The 19,968-nt window shown below is 35.9% G+C and overlaps 2 protein-coding genes across 2 annotated transcripts in view; one reads left to right on the forward strand and one right to left on the reverse strand.

Annotated features, from left to right (window-relative positions):
* LOC128548480 (uncharacterized) overlaps window positions 1-19,968 on the forward strand; it is a 58,236-nt gene that overhangs the window by 37,132 nt on the left and 1,136 nt on the right. Inside the window, exons 2-3 of the mRNA XM_053523408.1 lie at window positions 937-1,151; window positions 6,820-7,057. Coding sequence (XP_053379383.1) covers window positions 937-1,151; window positions 6,820-7,057 — 453 coding nt within the window. The remainder of the gene's footprint in view (window positions 1-936; window positions 1,152-6,819; window positions 7,058-19,968) is intronic.
* LOC123527466 (uncharacterized) overlaps window positions 1-19,968 on the reverse strand; it is an 89,287-nt gene that overhangs the window by 23,904 nt on the left and 45,415 nt on the right. The window lies entirely within an intron of this gene.

The following is a 19,968-nucleotide window of genomic DNA, read 5'->3' on the forward strand; positions in this document are numbered from 1 at the left end:
TTCAACTATGTTTATCACTGTGAGATAATCTATTTGACACAACAGTAGATAGGAGGATAGGGTGCCATGTTTTTCTTTTTCATTCACAGATATTTCATGCAGAGTATAAACTTTATAGCTATGTATCAAACTGAGTTTTATGGAAGTGATGAAATTTTGACAGCTCTTTTATCATCTGTTGTAATTCTGAAGATAGAAAGTTGAAGAAGTACAACAGCTCTGCAACAGGAATATTTACTAGCAATAAAATTTGTCACTGAGAAATTCACAGTCATAATTATTGCAAAACCATGTAGTGGTAAAATGGTGACAATTGATTGTCAATGTGTGGTAAATCAAACTGCTTGCAATAGCCTACAGGCCAATTGACTTGAACCTTTAATCAGCTGAAGTGACTCTGCCTTTGCAACCAGTGCACACCAAGATCATCGTGCATGTCTATGTAGGCTGTTCATGGTCTGCATTGTGTTTGCTATACAGTTAGTAATTTTTCAGTGAAAATCCCTTCAAATAATAAATGGCATTGCCAAAATTGAATGATGGACCAGTACATTCTAGAAATTTAACATATGTCAAACTCTGTATCACAGGTGACTTACATCGATACTTAAACCATTTTAACCTCTACATATCTCATGTAACTTATGTGATACTAGAACAATTTTAACCTCTACAATATTCTCATATGGCGTACTATTATCTCCCACCACACAGGTGTTTTAGATGATGTTTACATTTTACATCTTATGTGTTTTAGGTGATGTTTACATCTTACATCTTATGTGTTTTAGGTGATGTTTACATCTTATGTGTTTTAGGTGATGTTTACATCTTACATCTTTTGTGTTTTAGGTGATGCTAAAACCATTTTAACCTCAACATCTCTAATTATTGTGACCAAACCATTTTAAAATTGTATTTTCTTTTTGTTTTCAGTGGAGAACAGCTTCTTTGAGGTGATAGAAAGTTATCGGCGAAGACTTGAGACACACTCTTCTCAATGTCACAGGAATTCAGGGTCCTCAATGCCGGACAGTTACCATGACAACTGGAGCTTACAGAATGGTAACTATGGCAACTATGCTGTAAATAGTAACATTGATGGTGGATATGGTTGGCAGACAAATGGGTTTGACAACTTTGGACACATGGTACGTTTAGCCTGTTATTTCAGATTCTTTGCATAACTCTGATTTACTTGAAATTTCAGACATTGGCTGAGTTATGCACACTGCACATCTGCTTGAAATAATTTACCAATTTTAGGTTTCTTACAGTAATCCATCATAACAATTACACTTGGACTTTTTTTTCCAGAAAAACACTTACAAAACCACAAAATTTTGTTAAAAATAAGAATTTGTGAAAATAAACAAGAAAGAATTACAGTGATGTTGTATTTTCAGTTGATCATTGCACAGACAATTTGATTCATTTGGTTTACAGATATTGAGAAATCAATTCATTTGGTTTACAGAAATCAATTCATTTGGTTTACAGATATTGAGAAATCCTTGATTTATAGTGGTGGAGGACAAATTTTTGTGAATTTCATAGTTTGATCAATCCACAGGGAACAGACAAATAAAACTCCCATTTATTTTATTTTCAACTGTTAAAATTGACATATTTATATCCCATTGAAATAGCCATTATAGCTAAAACCACAACATTTTATGCCCTTGAATTGAGTGATTTTGCAGTATACTGAGTGAGTATAAAACTGGTACTTCCAGTTTGAAGGTCTGAGTGCAATGCCTCTGTGAGGCAGATGTTCTTCATAGGGATTTGACAGACATTCTGTATGTCATTTGGCCACGACCTTTGATTATATGTGGAGCTTTTCAATAATTTGCATAGAACAGGTAAGTTCTGGTACAGAAACACTGGGGGTAACAGCCATTTCATAGCTGAAGTATATTATGGCGTACCACTTGGGTCAAAAGTAAATAGATAAAACAAGGAGTATGCAGGTACAAATTGGAAGTGTACGTGCAGGTATAAAAGTATACGTGCATGTATGCAATAGTACTCGCAGTTGGAGTTTTATAACTTCTTGGTGTATCTCTTTACTTTAACCCAAATGGTACGCCATAGAAAAACTGTTGAGAAGCAGCTATACAGTGTTATACAAAGAAAAACGATACGTTATATATTTATGATTGACATGCTAACTGGTAAGATTATATCATTTATGATGTCAAATGGTCATGTGACACCCAGGGGTGTGCAATTCCTTAGAATGTCCGACTTGTCTGACTTGGGACATTTTGCAGGCGGACAAGTGCATTTTTCATTTGGTTTGTCCATGGACAAGCATACATTTTCCTGTAAAAATTGAGCAAACGGCAAGAATAATTTAGTAACGCTGTTGCTAGAAAATAATCTTATCTATGAAATCCATGTTTTACCCACTGAGGGCCTCACAATTGCTGCAGTTTTTGGAAAAACCATACACTTGCCTCTAAATTTAGCATCTTTTCCCGTGTTCTGATTGGCTCTTGGTCTAGGTCTCGCATGATTTTGCACACAGTAACTCTACGACGTAAACAGTTCTTTCAAACTTGGATAAATCATTAATAGAACGTTGGTCACCGATAGTCAGGTAATAACAAAACAAAAATCAGAAGTACAGAGAGATTGCGAGTACGATTCAAACGAGTCGGATCATTTCAAGAGTTTCATTTGGCTTCCCACGGGCAATATTTTGGCATGGCAATTCTGTTCTACCGAATCTGTTGAAGGTTCCAAAGCCTTGCTGATGTATATACACCGGCAAAAGTGTTGATAGCTTTTTTTAGCTCACCTGTCACAAAGTGACAAGGTGAGCTTTTGTGATCGCGCGGTGTCCGTCGTCCGTCCATCAGTCCGTGCATCAGTCGGTAAACTTTTACTTGTGACCACTCTAGAGGTCACATTTTTCATGGGATCTTTATGGAAGTTGGTCAGAATGTTCACCTTGATGATATCTAGGTCAAGTTCGAAACTGGGTCACGTGCCGATAAAAACTAGGTCAGTAGGTCTAAAAATAGAAAAACCTTGTGACCTCTCTAGAGGCCATATATTTCACAAGATCTTCATGAAAATTGGTCAGAACGTTCACCTTGATGATATCTAGGTCAAGTTCGAAACTGGGTCACGTGCCATCAAAAACTAGGTCAGTAGGACAAATAATAGAAAAACCTTGTGACCTCTCTAAAGGCCATATTTTTCATGGGATCTGTATGAAAGTTGGTCTGAATGTTCATATTGATGATATCTAGGTCAAGTTCGAAACTGGATCACGTGCGATCAAAAACTAGGTCAGTAGGTCTAAAAATAGAAAAACCTTGTGACCTCTCTAGAGGCCATATATTTCATGAGATCTTCATGAAAATTGGTCAGAATGTTCACCTTGATGATATCTAGGTCAAGTTCGAAACTGGGTCACCTGCCCTCAAAAACTAGGTCAGTAGGTCAAATAATAGAAAAACCTTGTGACCTCTCTAAAGGCCATTTTTTTCATGGGATCTGTATGAAAGTTGGTATAAATGTTCATCTTGATGATATCTAGGTCAAGTTCGAAAGTGGGTCATGTGCCCTCAAAAACTAGGTCAGTAGGTCAAATAATAGAAAAACCTTGTGACCTCTCTAAAGGCCATTTTTTTCATGGGATCTGTATGAAAGTTGGTCTGAATGTTCATCTTGATGATATCTAGGTCAAGTTCGAAACAGGGTCATGTGCAGTCAAAAACTAGGTCAGTAGATCTAAAAATAGAAAAAACTTGTGACCTCTCTAGAGGCCATACTTGTGAATGGATCTCCATAAAAATTGGTCAGAATGTTCATCTTGATGATATCTAGGTCAAGTTCAAAAGTGGGTCACGTGCCATCAAAAAGTAGGTCAGTAGGTTAAATAATGAAAAAACGTTGTGACCTCTCTAGAGGCCATATTTTTCATGGGATCGGTATGAAAGTTGGTCTGAATGTTTATCTTGATGATATATAGGTCAGGTTTGGAACTGGGTCAACTGCGATCAAAAAGTAGGTCAGTAGGTCTTGAAATAGAAAAACCTTGTGACCTCTCTAGAGGCCATACCCTTGAATGGATCTTCATGAAAATTGGTCAGAATGTTCACCTTGATGATATCTAGGTCAAGTTTGAAACTGGGTCACGTGCCTTAAAAAACTAGGTCAGTAGGTCAAATAATAAAAAAACCTTGTGACCTCTCTAGAGGCCATACTTTTCATGGGATCTGTATGAAAGTTGGTCTGAATGTTCATCTTGATGATATCTAGGTCAAGTTTGAAACTGGGTCAACTGCGGTCAAAAACTAGGTCAGTAGGTCTAAAATTAGAAAAATCTTTTGACCTCTCTAGAGGCCATATTTTTCAATGGATCTTCATGAAAATTGATCTGAATGTTCACCTTATGATATCTAGGTCAGTTTTGAAACTGGGTCATGTGCGGTCAAAAACTAGGCCAGTAGATATAAAAATAGAAAAACCTTGTGACCTCTCTAGAGGCCATATTTTTCATGAGATCTTCATGAAAATTAGTGAGAATGTTCACCTTGATGATTTCTAGGTAAAGTTTAAAACAGGGTCACGTACCTTTGAAAACTAGGTCAATAGGTCAAATAATAGAAAAACCTTGTGACCTCTCTAGAGACCATATTTTTCAATGGATCTTCATGAAAATTGGTCAGAATTTTTATCTTGATAATATCTAGGTCAAGTTCAAAACTGGGTCACATGAGCTCAAAAACTAGGTCACTATGTCAAATAATAGAAAAAACAATGTCATACTCAAAACTGGGTCATGTGGGAAGAGGTGAGCGATTCAGGACCATCATGGTCCTCTTGTTTGTCACAGTTACAGTAATACACTGTATTATGTTTGCTTTTGTTTCTACCTGCAGATCATAAAAACTCTTGCCCAAAGTAATGAATTATTGGCGGTCTAGTGCAGGTTTTAATGTTGAAAATCCGGACAAGTGAATTTTGAATGTGGGCAAGTTGATTTTTATGTCTCAATTATCTGTGGACAAGTGAAAAATATTGGGATTTCTACATCCCTGGACACCCATTTAGTACAACTTGTTAAGATGATTTTTTTTCCATCATGTTTTAATAAGCATGTCAAAATGAAAAAAAAAACAATGCCTTCTTGTGGTTAACCATCATCAGGGTTCAGATGTTTGCATATTTAATCTGTCGATAAACGATGCCAAAGCATTGATCATTTAATAAATAAACTCCAGGGTTCCCGCTGTCGGTCGCCAATGGCGCCAAATGCGACAAAATATAAATTCTGGCGCTAAAAATCTTCAACTGGCGAATTTCATTGACGCCTACAAGATAATCGTCGATCTGATCTTCTGATCTTTCTCAGTGACGCAATAACGGATTATCCGATATTTAACACTACATGAAGACAATACACAAGGTGTCAATATCGATTAACACCTCGGGGCATAATTTAAAACTTCGCGGAGTCACATTTAGCCCCGCCTACTTACACGAAAGCAAATGAAACGAAATATTAGCTGTGTGCTTCGTCTAATGCACCACCTTTTTATGATGCAAAAAACGCGAGATAAATTTACAGGTTATTTTAATGACAATCCGATTCGCGGAAGTAATTGAGACACGATCAAAAGATACACATATTCTCCGATCGTAAATATATCGATTTTGCACAAGCGTTGTTAAATAAATCCACCCCGTTCGTAAATTTCAGTCGCGGTCGTATAATTTCAATCGGAGAATTTCAGTCGCGGTCGTATAATTTCAGTCGCGGTCGTATAATTTCAATCGGAGAATTTTTGAGATACAAATGAACTAAAGCAGTTCTTTTACGTGCCCAACGTAAAGCATTGATACACGGGGGATAATTTTAAAAAGCTCAACCCCAGAGCTTCGAAACAAAGTGCTAATAATACCTGTAGGTGGTATTTTCGCTATACATTAGTATGTATGAAAGGAAATAGAAATTTAGTTATATATATAATGAAACTTAAGCATTTTAAAAAGCTTTTCAAAAGTTATAAAATAATATAAAACAACACTGTTTTTGATAAATGACCTAAATTAATTTTGAAATAAAAAGTTAAAAGAATAAAGAGATAAATATTCATGTTTTAAAAACATCTATTTAGTGAAAATGACCATTAAAGGGAGATAATTAAAAATGGCAAACTATATAAAGGGATAATTTTATAGATTGAGCAATTACTTTTGTTTAGAAAATGTTCCTGAAAATGGTTGAGAAGATTAAAAACTTTTTTTGATTCAATTATGATATTAGGATAAATATTCATGTTTTAAAAACATCTATTTAGTGAAAATGACCCTTAAAGGGAGATAATTAAAAATGGCAAACTATATAAAAGGGATAATTTTATATTAGATTGAGCAATTACTTTTGTTTAGAAAATGTTCTTGAAAATGGTTGAGAAGATTAAAAACTATTTTTGATTTAATGTGATATTAGGATAGACTGGTTCAAGAGCAAATTGCATGGTTACTGTAAAGAATCAAATGAAAAAGAGATTGAAAAAGAAAATGGTATGTTGCCCATCACAGACTATTGGCTCCAACTTGAGAGCCACTGGCGCAAACTTTTCCTGATTGGCGAATTTGTTGGCGCAAAGTGAAATTGACCCAGAGGAAACCCTGAAACTCATATCAACAAATATCACTGAAAGATTTTTTTATCAAATATGTCAGAAAAGAAATTTTATGAAAAGAAATTTGTTTTACAAATTTATTTGGCATCCTAGACAATGTTATGACATTAGTCTACTGTTTATAGACGTTGCTCTTGCAATTTTTCAGAACAATGCAGTCAACACCAAAGTTGAGGCACCTTTACGTAACAAAGCATGGCAACCCAAACCTCCAAGTGACCTTGACCTTGGTATGAACTGGATGACCTGTAGTCAGAATGCACATGACCTTCATCTTCATGCTAAAGAAATGTACGAGTTTGAACAAAGAAGAATGGCAGACTGTGTAAATGGATTTCAACAGTCCCAAACAAGTTGGCTTCATGGGAAAATTCCCAAAAATACAGGTAAATATAGAAAATTGAACAATCATTTTACATGTACTTTGATTGTTTGGGTTACGGACCACTAATCAAAATCTTTCTATATTTCATATAAAATTAAGACTGCTTCAAGGCTTATTTACTCATATTGAGAGAATATTGCTCTTTCTTACACCTGATTTTCCTAAAACTGAAAAAAAAATGGGGAAGAAAATAGGGGGTTATAATTTATAGTTTCTTGTTAAGTGCAAGTCAGTAGGCCCTGAAGTCAGGCACATACTAGCACATTGAACTCCTTCTTTCAGTTTTGCTGTATGCTTACCATAGGTAGCAGGAGTGGACGTGGTTTGTTGGTAACACTGTCTGACTACACTAGGGATTGTGGGTTCAAGCTGCTCCAAGTAAAACACTGTAGATCCGGGGAAGCTTCTGAAATCACAGTTACTACCTCCCACTAAAAATAAAAAAAAGAGTTGCCCAAATATGCATTCTAACACGAAAGCAGTGGCAGATAATTCAGGTTATTTAAGGAACAATTCCATGCAAGAGTTACTCCCCTTGAAAAATATCAAGACATATATCATAACAAAAAATGTGCTTAATACTTAATATTGTCTGCATTATTTTAACCTGTCATTAATTCAGATAGCAATTTAAATACAGTTTTTAAAGTATTTCAGTTATATATATGACAGTTAAACAGTAACTTAAGTTCCAGTATTTAAGAAATAATAAGTTCCCAGACTTGGTTTATTGTAGAATAACAAGAGTTTTGAGTTCTTATGTGTAAGAATATATCACGAAGGCCGTAGGCCTGAGTGATATATTGTTTCGCATAAAAACGAAAAACTGGTTACTGTACGATAAATCACACTTGGGAACTTATTATTTCGATTCTAACACGACATACTAGTATCAAAAATATTAGAAAAAAGTGGTAACTACTTTTTACGACCGTACTATGCACCTGGACCGGATGACGTCATTGCACGTGAGTGGTATATTGCAGAATAACCAGAGATAGATTTTGCACTACATGTATATAGGTTATTTTCTGGTCATGTTAGAATTCCTATTAATTGACAACTTCCTCGTATGAATCATTTAATAAGGACAATTGACTTCAAACTTATTGTTTTCTATCAAATCGTGACAAAGACTAATTGTCTCACCTAGCATCAAACTCACAGGATGAAGAATTGAAACAAAATGTAACTAGTATTTGTATCACATATTTGACGTTGTGGGAATGACATTAAAGCCATTACATAAATTTGGTATTACACTAGTGTAATAGAGCTTTGACGTTGACGTCACTATAGGTGTAGGAGACATTGGTCTAATTGTCTAAGGTCTATGATAGGTAAAGAAAGACAAAATTTTGATATTTCAGCAGTAAAAGTAAAAAGAATATCACATTTGTGTCTTTTGACATTGAATTTATTAAACTTGTTGAACAAAATTGATTAAATTCTCTGCATAGCCTCGTTATTTTATTGTACCCCCCGACAACAAAGTTGTAAGGGGGGTATACTGACTACTGGTTTCAGGTTGTCTGTCCGTCTGGTCGTCCGTCCATCTGTCCATAGACGCAATCTTGTGTGCACCATCTCTCCTTATCCCCTTGACAGAATTTAATGAAACTTCACACAAGTGATCAGTACCAACAGTAGTTGTGCATGGGGCATGTTAGGTTCTTTTAGAAAAACAATTTGCAGAGTTATGGGACTTTGTTTTTTTGTTACTATACTATATACATAGACACAATCTTGTGCGCACCATCTCTCCTCATTCCCTTGACACAATTTAATGAAACTTCACACAAGTGATCAGTACCAACAGTAGTTGTGCATGGGGCATGTTAGGTTCTTTCAGAAAAAAAATTTGCAGAGTTATGGGACTTTGTTTTTTTGTTACTATACTATATACATAGACACAATCTTGTGCGCACCATCTCTCCTCATCCCCTTGACACAATTTAATGAAACTTTACACAAGTGATCAGTAACAACAGTAGTTGTGCATGGGGCATGTTAGGTTCTTTCAGCGACAAAAATTGCAGAGTTATGGGACTTTGTTTCTTGTTAACATACTATGTACATACAGTCTGCATATGCAATCTTGTGCGTGCCTAATCTACCAAACCCTTGCACACAATTTAATGAAACTTCACACAAGTGATCAGTACCAACCCTAGTTGTGCTTGGTGCATGTTACATTCTTTTAGATAAATATTCTGCATAGTTATGGGACTTTGTTTTTTGTTACTATACTGTATACATACAGTCTATATACATACAGTCCACATAATTATGCAGTCTTGTGTGTGTCAAATTGCAATGTACTGTGTCAGTGCATGTGGGGGGTACATTCATCACCTTTAGTGATAGCTCTAGTTCACCTTGTTTAATAAAGTCGATATGAAAAGACACTCGTGTATTATCCTGTATGTAAAATACAACATTGATAGCTGGAATTTGCGAAGGGATTTGCAAAATGCTGGAGATAACCAGGGTTTCGAGGAATCCAAACATAGAGGACACAAGGAAAACAACTGGGGACAACATAGCTCGTGTTAACTCTGGTGCTCAAGACATTGATACTAAATAAAGAGTTGAAAGTGAGTCTGACTTTGTGACCATTGCAGACCAAGATCAGCATGCATATCAGTGTAGGCTGATCATGGTCTGCACTGTTTGCTAAACAGTGAACACCCCTTCAAATACTAAATGATATTGCCAAAATTGAATGATGGACCAGTCCATTTTTGAAATTTAGTAAGCTTAAATGAAATTCATTGCATAAATTGCTTACTTCTACTTACAATTTAGCTTGCCACTAAAACACTTAACTCTGTTTTATTTTGGTACATAGCACTTAAAAGTACTTATACATGAATACTATCCAAACTTCTATTGAAGTGGATTTTTTACTGACTGTGTATTGTGATGTGTTTGTCAATGAGAGAATAATACACTGACACTATTATCATCTCGAGTGGCATTTCCCTCGGACAAGGAAGTTTATTTAGAGACGGAAATCAGAACACTAGCAAACTTGTTTTCTTAAATATCAGCGTCAGGAATTGTATTGATAAACATTTTCAATTAAAATATAATCAATTTCTAATAGTCATGGCCAAGCCTTTTCATACGAAATCAGTTTTTCCAGGAAGTTGACTCAAGAGCAGTTCAGACAAGTATCAAGCTTTCATCACATTTGAATCGGTTAATTGTTAATATTTTGCCTGATTGTTTGAATGACTTGTGACAATTTAAGATCATTCTTTATTGTTCGAAATCTATATACATTTGTTTGTTAAAATTGCTAAACTTTTCCAAGAATATATATCCTTATTATATCATATGACGTATGTCTACTGTTATATTATTATACATAATTACTGATTTTGTGAAAACAAAATTAATGTCTTTCACAAAAATTTGTCTGGACTGTTTTTAACTCGACTATTCGAAGAATAGGGGAGCTATCCTACTCGCCCCGGCATCGGCGTTAGCGTGAGCGTCACACAAATGTTAAAGTTTGCGTACCACCCCAAATATTTTCAAAGTCCATTGAGATATTGCTTTCATATTTTGCATACTTGTTTACCATCATGACCCCAGTCTGTAAAAAGGAGGAGGCAACTCTATCAAGCATTTTGACTGAATTATAGCCCCTTTTCAACTTAGAATAAATGTTAAAGTTTGCTTACCACCCCAAATATTTTCAAAGTCCATTGAGATATTGCTTTCATATTTTGCATACTTGTTTACCATCATGACCCCAGTCTGTAAAAAGGAGGAGGCAACTCTATCAAGCATTTTGACTGAATTATGGCCCCTTTTCAACTTAGAATAAATGTTAAAGTTTGCGTACCACCCCAAATATTTGCAAAGTCCATTGAGATATTGCTTTCATATTTTGCCTACTTGTTTACCATCATGACCCAAGTCTGTAAAAAGGAGGAGGCAACTCTATCAAGCATTTTGACTGAATTATGGCCCCTTTTCGACTTAGAATATGCTTATTGTAATGTTAAAGTTTTACTCATAGCTTATATTATACTATCAAGCACTGAGAATAGTCGAGCGCTCTGTCCACTGACAGCTCTTGTTGCTTAACTCCAAACATTATAGAAAGAACAACACAGAAAGTACCAGGAGTTATTTCACATATACCCAATCAGTGATACAGAGTTATGGCCTAACAGTTTTATGCCCCTCTTTGAAGAAGGAGGGGTATATTGTTTTGCAGATGTCAGTCGGTCGGTCGGAATGAAGACCAATCCATTTCCGGATGATAACTCAAGAACACTTGGGCCTAGGATCATGAAAGTTGATAGGAAGGTTGTTCATCACCAGCAGATGACTGCTATTGATTTGAGGTCTGTATGTAAAAGGTCAAGGTCACAGTGACCCTGAACAGTTAAATAGTTTCCGGATGATAACCCAAAAATACTTGGGTCTAGGATCATGAAAGTTAATAGGGAGCTTGGTCATGACCAGCAGATGACCCCTATTGATTTTTAGGTCAGTATGTCAAAGGTCAAGTTCACAGTGACATGGAACAGTTAAACGGTTTCTGTATGATAACTCAAGAACACTTGGGCCTAGGATCATGAAAGTTGATAGGGAGGTAGGTCATGACCAGCAGATGACCCCTGTTGATTTTGAGGTCAGTATGTCAAAGGTCAAGGTCACAGTGACCCTGAACAGTTTAACAGTTTCCAGGTGATAACTCAAGAAAGCTTGGGCCTTGGATCATGAAAGTTGATAGGGAGGTTGGTCATGACCAGCAGATAACCTCTATAGATTTTAAGGTCAGTATGTCAAAGATCAAGGTCAAAGTGACATGGAACAGTTAAACGGTTTCCAGATGATAACTCGAGGTTACTCGGGTCTAGGATTGTGATAGTTGATAGGAGGTTGGTCATGACCAGCAGATGACCCCTGCTGATTTTGAGATCAGTAGGTCAAAGGTCAAGGTCAAAGTGACCAGGAACAGTAAAATGGTTTCTGGATGATAACTCTTGGGCCTCGGATCAGGAAAATTGATAGGGAGATTGGTCATGACCTGCAGATGACCCCTATTGATTTTGAGGTCATTAGGTCAAAGTTCAAGGTCACATTGGCCAGGAACAGTTAAATGACTTCTAGATAATAATTTGAGAACGCTTAGACCAAGGGTCATGAAAGATGATAGAGAGGCTTATCATGACCAGCAGATGACTCCTACAGATTTTGAGATCAGTAGGTCAAAGGTCAAAGTTACAATGACTCGTAACATTTAAACCTTTTCCAGACAATAACTTGAGCATGCTTGGGCCTGGGATCATGAAACTTGATAGGGAGGTTGGACATGACCAGTAGATGACCCCTGTAGATTTTGAGTTTAGTAGGCCAAAGGTGAAGGTCACATTCGCCCAGAACAGTTAAACCCTCCGGACAATACCTTGAGAACACTTGGGCCTAGGATCACAAAACTTAATAGGTTGATCCTGACCAGCAGATGACCCCTGTTGATTTTTCGGCCAATAGGTTAAAGGTCAAGGTCAGGTTGAACCAGAACAGTAGAACTTTTGTTTACAGTGAGCATATAATTTCTGTTTCTTGTGCAATTACTGAATGCATCAAGAGGGACATTTCATGTTCAACAAGCTCTTGTTTTGTATAAAGTTTATCCAAACTACTTCTTGAAACATAATCCATGTTGGACTTCAGCTGTACAGAATGGATCAGTACTTAGCTTAGTTTTGTGTGTCTTAACCCTAAGCCGGCTAGTTTTTAACTCACCTGTCGCATAGTGACAGGGTTAGGTTTTGTGATCGCCCTTCATCCGTCGTTTGTCCATCCGTCGTCTGTCCACAATTTCTTGTCCGCACAATAGTGGTTTCATTTATGATTTTATTTTAACCTAACTTGCACACAACTTGTATCACCATAAGATCTTGGTTCCTTTCATGAACTGGCCAGATCCAATTATGGGTTCCAGAGTTATGGTCCCTGAAAGGGCCAAAATTGCTATTTTGACCTTGTCTGGACAATAGCAGCTTCATTTATGATTTTATTTTAACCAAACTTGCACACAACTTGTATCACCATAAGATCTTGGCCAGAACTGGCCAGATTCCATTATGGGTTCCAGAGTGATAGCCCCTGAAAGGGCCAGAATTAGCTATTTTGACCTTTTCTGCACAATAGCAGCTTCATTTATGATTTGAATTTAATCAAACTTGCACAAAACTTGTGTCACTATAAGATCTTGGTTCCTTTTGATCCTGTAATGGGTTCCAGAGTTATGGCCCCTGAAAGGGCCAAAATTAGGTATTTTGACCTTGTCTGCACAATAGCAGCTTCATTTTTGATTAGATTTTAACCAAACTTGCACACAACTTGTGTCACCATTATGGGTTCCAGAGTTATGGCCCCTTAAAGGTACAAAATTTGGTATTTTGGCTTTTGCAGCCATATAGAGACAACCTTTATGGTTTGATTTGATACAAACTTCCAAAATATCTTCAACAATAATAAATCTTGGATCCATGACAAATCTGTCAGATCCAATCGTAAGTTCCAGAGTTATTTTATATCTGATTACCTCCCCTGATTGTACACCCTAGCAGCTTCTAATGAGATTGGTTTGAAACGATCATATCATTTTGAGCAGTGGTACTCAGATGAGCGATACAGGGCCATCATGGCCGTCTTGTTTTTTAATTACTTCCCTTTTATGATACTATAAATAGCTTATTTAGTTACTTTTTTATTATTGGCCATAGCGGAAAACGGAGACCACTTTTCTGTGGTACAACATGGATGGTACCTCCAATTTATAGGTGTATTTTGACATATCTGTACCTTTAAGAAAATTTCAACTATATTTTCTCATGATTCTTTTGATTGATCTTGATTATGACTTTTTGACCTTCTTGTCCTTAAATGCAATGATAACAGGTGAGCGATACAGGGCCATTATGGCCCTCTTGTTTAAAATGAACTTGTCCATCTTTCAGTTTGAAAAGTACAATTGACTGTTAAAAGGGTGCTTACCAAAAAGATACTCATTGAATGACAAACAGTGCAGATCTTGATCGGACTGCACAGATGTGCAGGCTTATAATGATCTTTGCTGGTCACATAGGCAGAATCAGTGATGTCCAGCATGATAAGAGTTAAGCATTTTTTGGTCAAATGAGATTTGGCAGAGTTATCACCCTTTAATGTTTTATACTATTATCCCCCTAGATAAAGTTGCTTGGAAAAAATATGGGGAAGAGATGTGCTCTTTGTCTGTTTTGCTTCTAGGATTCATTGATCAGTACGAACTGCCAAAAAAACTGAATTGACAGTGAAAGTTTGATATACATACATAAATTCAGTCCATTTTAGTTTAAACTGATTTATTTAACATCGTTTGTTGAGACATTTCCAACAACTATGCTGAATGGCTGCTTCAATTCTGTGTGTGTAGACGAAAGTGAAATGCCAGAATTTGAACCCATGGTGGCAAAGTCAGGAGCTTGACACTCTTGCCTCTGCACCTTGGTGTTTTTCTTAATTTAGCATACTGCATGCGGATGGATTCTGGCAAAATTTAGCTTTGTTTGGCTGTGGAACAATTAACTGTGGAGACAAAACTGTGTCAGATCACTAAAGTTTACAAAGATGGTGAAAAGAAGTAACCACTTGAAAAAGTGTCTCAATGAGTACAGTAAGTAAGTGATATAAGTGAGGTTCTGTGGAAATTTCTCATCACTGATACAAGTAGGATGGATAGTAATCAAGTACTTGAGCCAGTAGAATGGGGAACCACTTGACATCACTGTACCGTCATTCTCCGTAAAAATAGCGAGGACATTTTAAAAACACCTCTTGACTTGTGATTGGTGTGTTTATATTGTATAGATAATGATGAATTTCAGTTATTGTTTTATGTAAAGTGTTCGGCTTAAAAGTTTTCATTCTTTATTTAAAAAAAAATCTGGATTACTGTATACGAATATTTTAGATACATGACATTGCAACTTTAATTAAGATAAAAGATATGTCAAAAACAGGTAATAATTTTTTTTTCACATATTTTGCAGTTAATTGTTGGAAAATTAAGAGTAATATACATGTATATCTGATATTTTGCAGAAAAATTACAAATGTAGTTTTTCATTGGTATGAAACTATAGAATTGGTTGAAAGTTTCTTAAAACATAAAATACAAAGAAAATTAATTAATTTTGTTTTACATGTAATTAAAAAGTATCTTTCACTTATGAACACTACATCTTTTTAACTCAGGTAGCTATGCCACTCGGGATAATAGTGCAGCTGGTGTCCACTCAGTGAAAGATAATTATTTGGATTTTACTTTGAAACAAACAAAATTTATTATTCCATATCATTTTTGAAAAAGCACTTCAACGGCCTGAAATAATGCCTGTAGAGCCTCCCTGAGGATTTTCCTACACTATTAACCTTTACCGTGCTAAATTTCTATAATGAACTTGTCTATCTTTTAATTTGGACAGTACCATTAACTGTTAAAAGGGGTGGTCTCCAAATAGATACTGACAGAATGGCAAACAGTGCAGATCATGATCAGACTGCATGGTTGTGCAGGCTGATCATGATCTACACTGGTCACAACGGCAGAATTAATCGTGTCCAGCATGATAAGGGTTTAAAGCTGAAAGTAGCTTTATGATCAAAATGAGTTTTTACTTTTCTACAAGGACAAATAAAACTATTTCTTAATACAGTGCCAGTGAATATTTTCAGACTGGGTGTTCATTCATATTTCATGACCATTATTTTTGGTTGTTGGCAGAAATGCCTCAGAAACTGAACAAGGCTATATTTAGGAATAGAAAGAATAATAATTTTTTTATAGACAGTCAGATGTTGAAATCATATGAGCCGTGCCATGGGAAAACCAACATAGTGGGTATGCGACCAGCATGGATCCAGACCAGCCTGCGCATTCGTGCAGTCTGGTCAGGATCCATGCTGTTCGCTAACAGTTTCTCCAATTCCAATAGGCTTTAAAAGCGAACAGCATGGAGCCTGACCAGACTGCGCGGATGCGCAGGCTGGTCTGGATCCATGCTGGTCGCAAAGCCACTAAGTTGGTTTTCTCATGGCACGGCTCATATATTGTTTAATTACTCACATGCATAATTATTCTAAGATGACATTAGTTAAGGTGGAATGCGCCCCAATTTTTTTTGACGAATATTGTCATGAAATTTATACTGTACAAAATTCAAGATATATGCGATTGAGCTCCGGTTTTACTTTTACACCATATTGTTCGTGATTTTTGCTATTGTGTCACAAACATGGCCCCTGACGTCACTTTTCGTGCAACGCCCAGTTCCGAGTGTTTTCGGCATTTTTCCTTTCCCGCGCTATGAATGTCATATAAATGAAAAATACAAAATAATTGTCATTTTGCAAACAGAAAATGCTACTCAGTTGTATAAAATTCAGTGAAATGAAATTGACGCTTAGGACGTCAGTGACGATTTTGTGGCGTCAGAACGAAAAAATTCATATCAAGTTTTGCTAAAAAATTTGCCTTAAAATTCAGTTTATTAATTATCGGCTCGATAAAAAAACTTGTGATTTTGGTATGTTGTTTCGCAATGTGTGTACGTCTAGTAGACACATAAATACTTAGGGGTCACCGACTTTAATTTTTTGCAGTATAACATAACTTTACCCTCACCCCCACATGGTTTGTGGCTATATGACGTTAGAGTAAAAAAGAATGTGTTTCAACTTACACAGCTCACGTTCGTGTTAAAAACGAGATGTCTTTATTATAAGAAATGTTCACGATATATTCGATCTCAACTTCAGATGCCATGTACTAGTGAAAGGAAACACCTTTGACAAAATGTATATCTTGTACATGTCCGTAAGTATTTGATCTGACACTCATCAATCTTCGCTAATATGTTCGGACGTTTTCGTTACTTTACGCAATATTGTATCCTGAAAAGATCTATAACTACACAAATATTCTTTATAGTTAACCGTCTCACTTCCAAGCACGTTACAACGGGTACTGAATTACCGCAGACCATTTTTAAATCCAATATAGTGAAGTGTTACCGTATTTGCTTTTATTCTTACAATGTCTTTTGCAACGATTTTCACGAATTCTAATTGTTTTCTCTTGTAGTATCTATTTTCGGGAGAAATTTGTCTTTTTTATCTACGATACTTTTAAAGATTTTATTCGACACTTACTACAAAATATCTTGAATACAAGTATATTTCTTTCAATAAATGAACCATAAAAAATGAATAGGTAAGTGTATTAATTTTCCGTCCTGTAAATTTGGGAGATAAAATTTGAAAAAAAAAGATGTTAGACTGAGGCTCCGAGATTGATGGCTAATCGTTTTGTCCCCGCAGCTACTTGCACATGCGACATTTTTTAAATCATAAAGAATACTTACTCAGTAGTTATTTCTCTACTGAGGGTCAGGTCAATACTTATGGACAATATATCCACTGTTTACTATCCATCTGTTATTCCTATGGTTTCAAAATGCAAATTCGAAGCTTTAAGAATAGATGTCTTTTCTGTTACCAATCTTCTCAGTCTAATGCAAAATGCTAACTTAGCTTTCTAAAAAAGCTAGTATACGGTCAGTTGATGATTTGATTTTGTGAAAATAGGTACTTAAACATGTTTTAAACATTTAGAAATTTCGTTCATATGTAATTTTATGATCAAGGGTTTGCCTGATTTTACCAGAAATATTTATCGACGCATGTCGGACTGTTGCTCCATTTCACATGTATAATCAGCACGAAAACAATATTTATATATTTATACCAGATTCTATGTCTGATATGAAATTAATATTTTTTACACGGATTAATTTATTGTGAATTATGAAACAAATCCTACCAATTTAGACATCAATCTCCACATCTCATTCGTGCAAGATTACGTGTTGAGTGAAGAATCTGTTCTACACGCATAATGCTGAGCAGTTGGTATTTTTTATATCCTTGGTAAACGACTAGCGATCAAAGTCCCGACCTTCCGCACCAGCGAGACAAAGAGACAAAGACAGTGAGGTCATAGTAAGGCAGAGTAGCTAGTCCAGCGAACAGACTTTATTCTTTAAAAAAAGATCTTCAGATGACTATTATTGCAGCTGGTCAGACGCAGAGAATTTATTCTTGAGACAGTGTCTTTTTATTACAATCAAGCACAACTGCTGGTCCGATGCAAATAATTTATTTCTTAGCGGGAACCTTCTGATCAAGTGAAGTTACAAGCTCTTAATAATGAATACTAGAAAATATTTCATAAAACCCTCAATAGTTGCGGCGTTAGGTTTAAGAAGTACGGAAAAAGTAAAAGCCATATCTGTTTCTCCGGATGCTCTGTATATAGATATAGAAATGTAGTTTCGTGTTCAAAATCTAAACACTTGAATTTGAATAATTATAAGTCATATCAAGGAATCAACACACATAATGCATGTTGATTAACCAATTATCAAAAGTATTTTCGATAATGCGAAATGTCGTTTACATAATTTACACCCTTAATCAAATAGCTCATTAAGATATTTCATATCTACAATTCTTCTTTTCGGAACAGGTCCGTGATCACCTGAATGTTATTACATGTTTTAAAAATTTCGACTTTTTCTTTAACACTTTCTTAGCAAATCTCACTAAATGTCTCTCAATACTTTCATGTCGATTCATTTCATCAATTCATTCCGAAATTACCGTTAATACATGCAGCTTCGTATATTCTTTAGATTATTTTGTTAAAAAAATGACGATTGAACGTGTCATTTCTTCATGGGGTAGGGGTAAAATATCGTCAAATATTGAAAAATTAAAGTCGGTGACCCCTAAGTATTTATGTGTCTACTAGACGTACACACACTGTGAAACAACATACCAAAATTTTACGTTTTTTTATCGAGTCGATTTTTTATAAACTGAATTTTAAGGCAAAATTTGTAACAAAACTTGATGTGAGTTTTTCCGTTCTGACGTCACAATATCGTCTCTGACGTCCTATGCGTAAATCCTAATTCGTTGAATTTTATACCATTAAGTAGCATTTTCTGAATGCAAAGTGACAATTATTTTGTATTTTTCATTGATATGACATACAGAGCGCAGGAAAGGAAAAATGCCGAAAGCACCCGGGACTGGGCGTTGCACGAAAAGTGACGTCAGGGGCCATGTTTGTGACACAATAGCAAAAATCACGAACAATATGGCGATAAAGTAAAACAGGAGCTCAATCGCATATATCTTGAATTTTATACAGTATAACTTTCAGGACGAAATTCGGCAAAAAAATTTGGGGCGCATTCCACCTTAAGTACTTTTGCACAATATGTTTATGCCCCAGGGCAATTATATTGAACTGTCTGTCCATTTGTCCGTCCATCTGTCTGTAGCTTACCAGATTGCCTACATCCCAGATTAATGACCTAATTCAGTACATACTCACATGCTGCAGTGCTAGTGGCAAGACTGACCTACAAACTGACCTATTTCAGACATAGAACATTGTTGAATATTGGCACTCTGCTTCCACTTCTGTTTGTTTTTTTTGTTTTTTTCGAGAAGATCTTTTAGGTACTGAAATACATTGTACAGGAAACCATTGTCAGATAGAAATAATATAAAATACACTTTTTACCGCCTATTGATAGAGCACCTGCTTTGGGTGCGTGATGTTGTGGGTTCCAAGTCATATCATACCAAAGACTTAAAAAATGGATTTAGTAGCTTCCTCGCTTGGCACTCAGCATTAAGGGGATAGTGCTTGGACTGGTAGTGTGGTGTCAGTATAATGTGACTGGGTGGCATGTCATATGTGTCTATTGCATCATATTCCAGTTAGCCAGATCTATAAAGTTGGGCATTGTGCTCACTGCTACA

This window comes from Mercenaria mercenaria, chromosome 14 (genome assembly GCF_021730395.1).
Source record: "Mercenaria mercenaria strain notata chromosome 14, MADL_Memer_1, whole genome shotgun sequence".
Taxonomy (NCBI): Eukaryota; Metazoa; Mollusca; class Bivalvia; order Venerida; family Veneridae; genus Mercenaria; species Mercenaria mercenaria.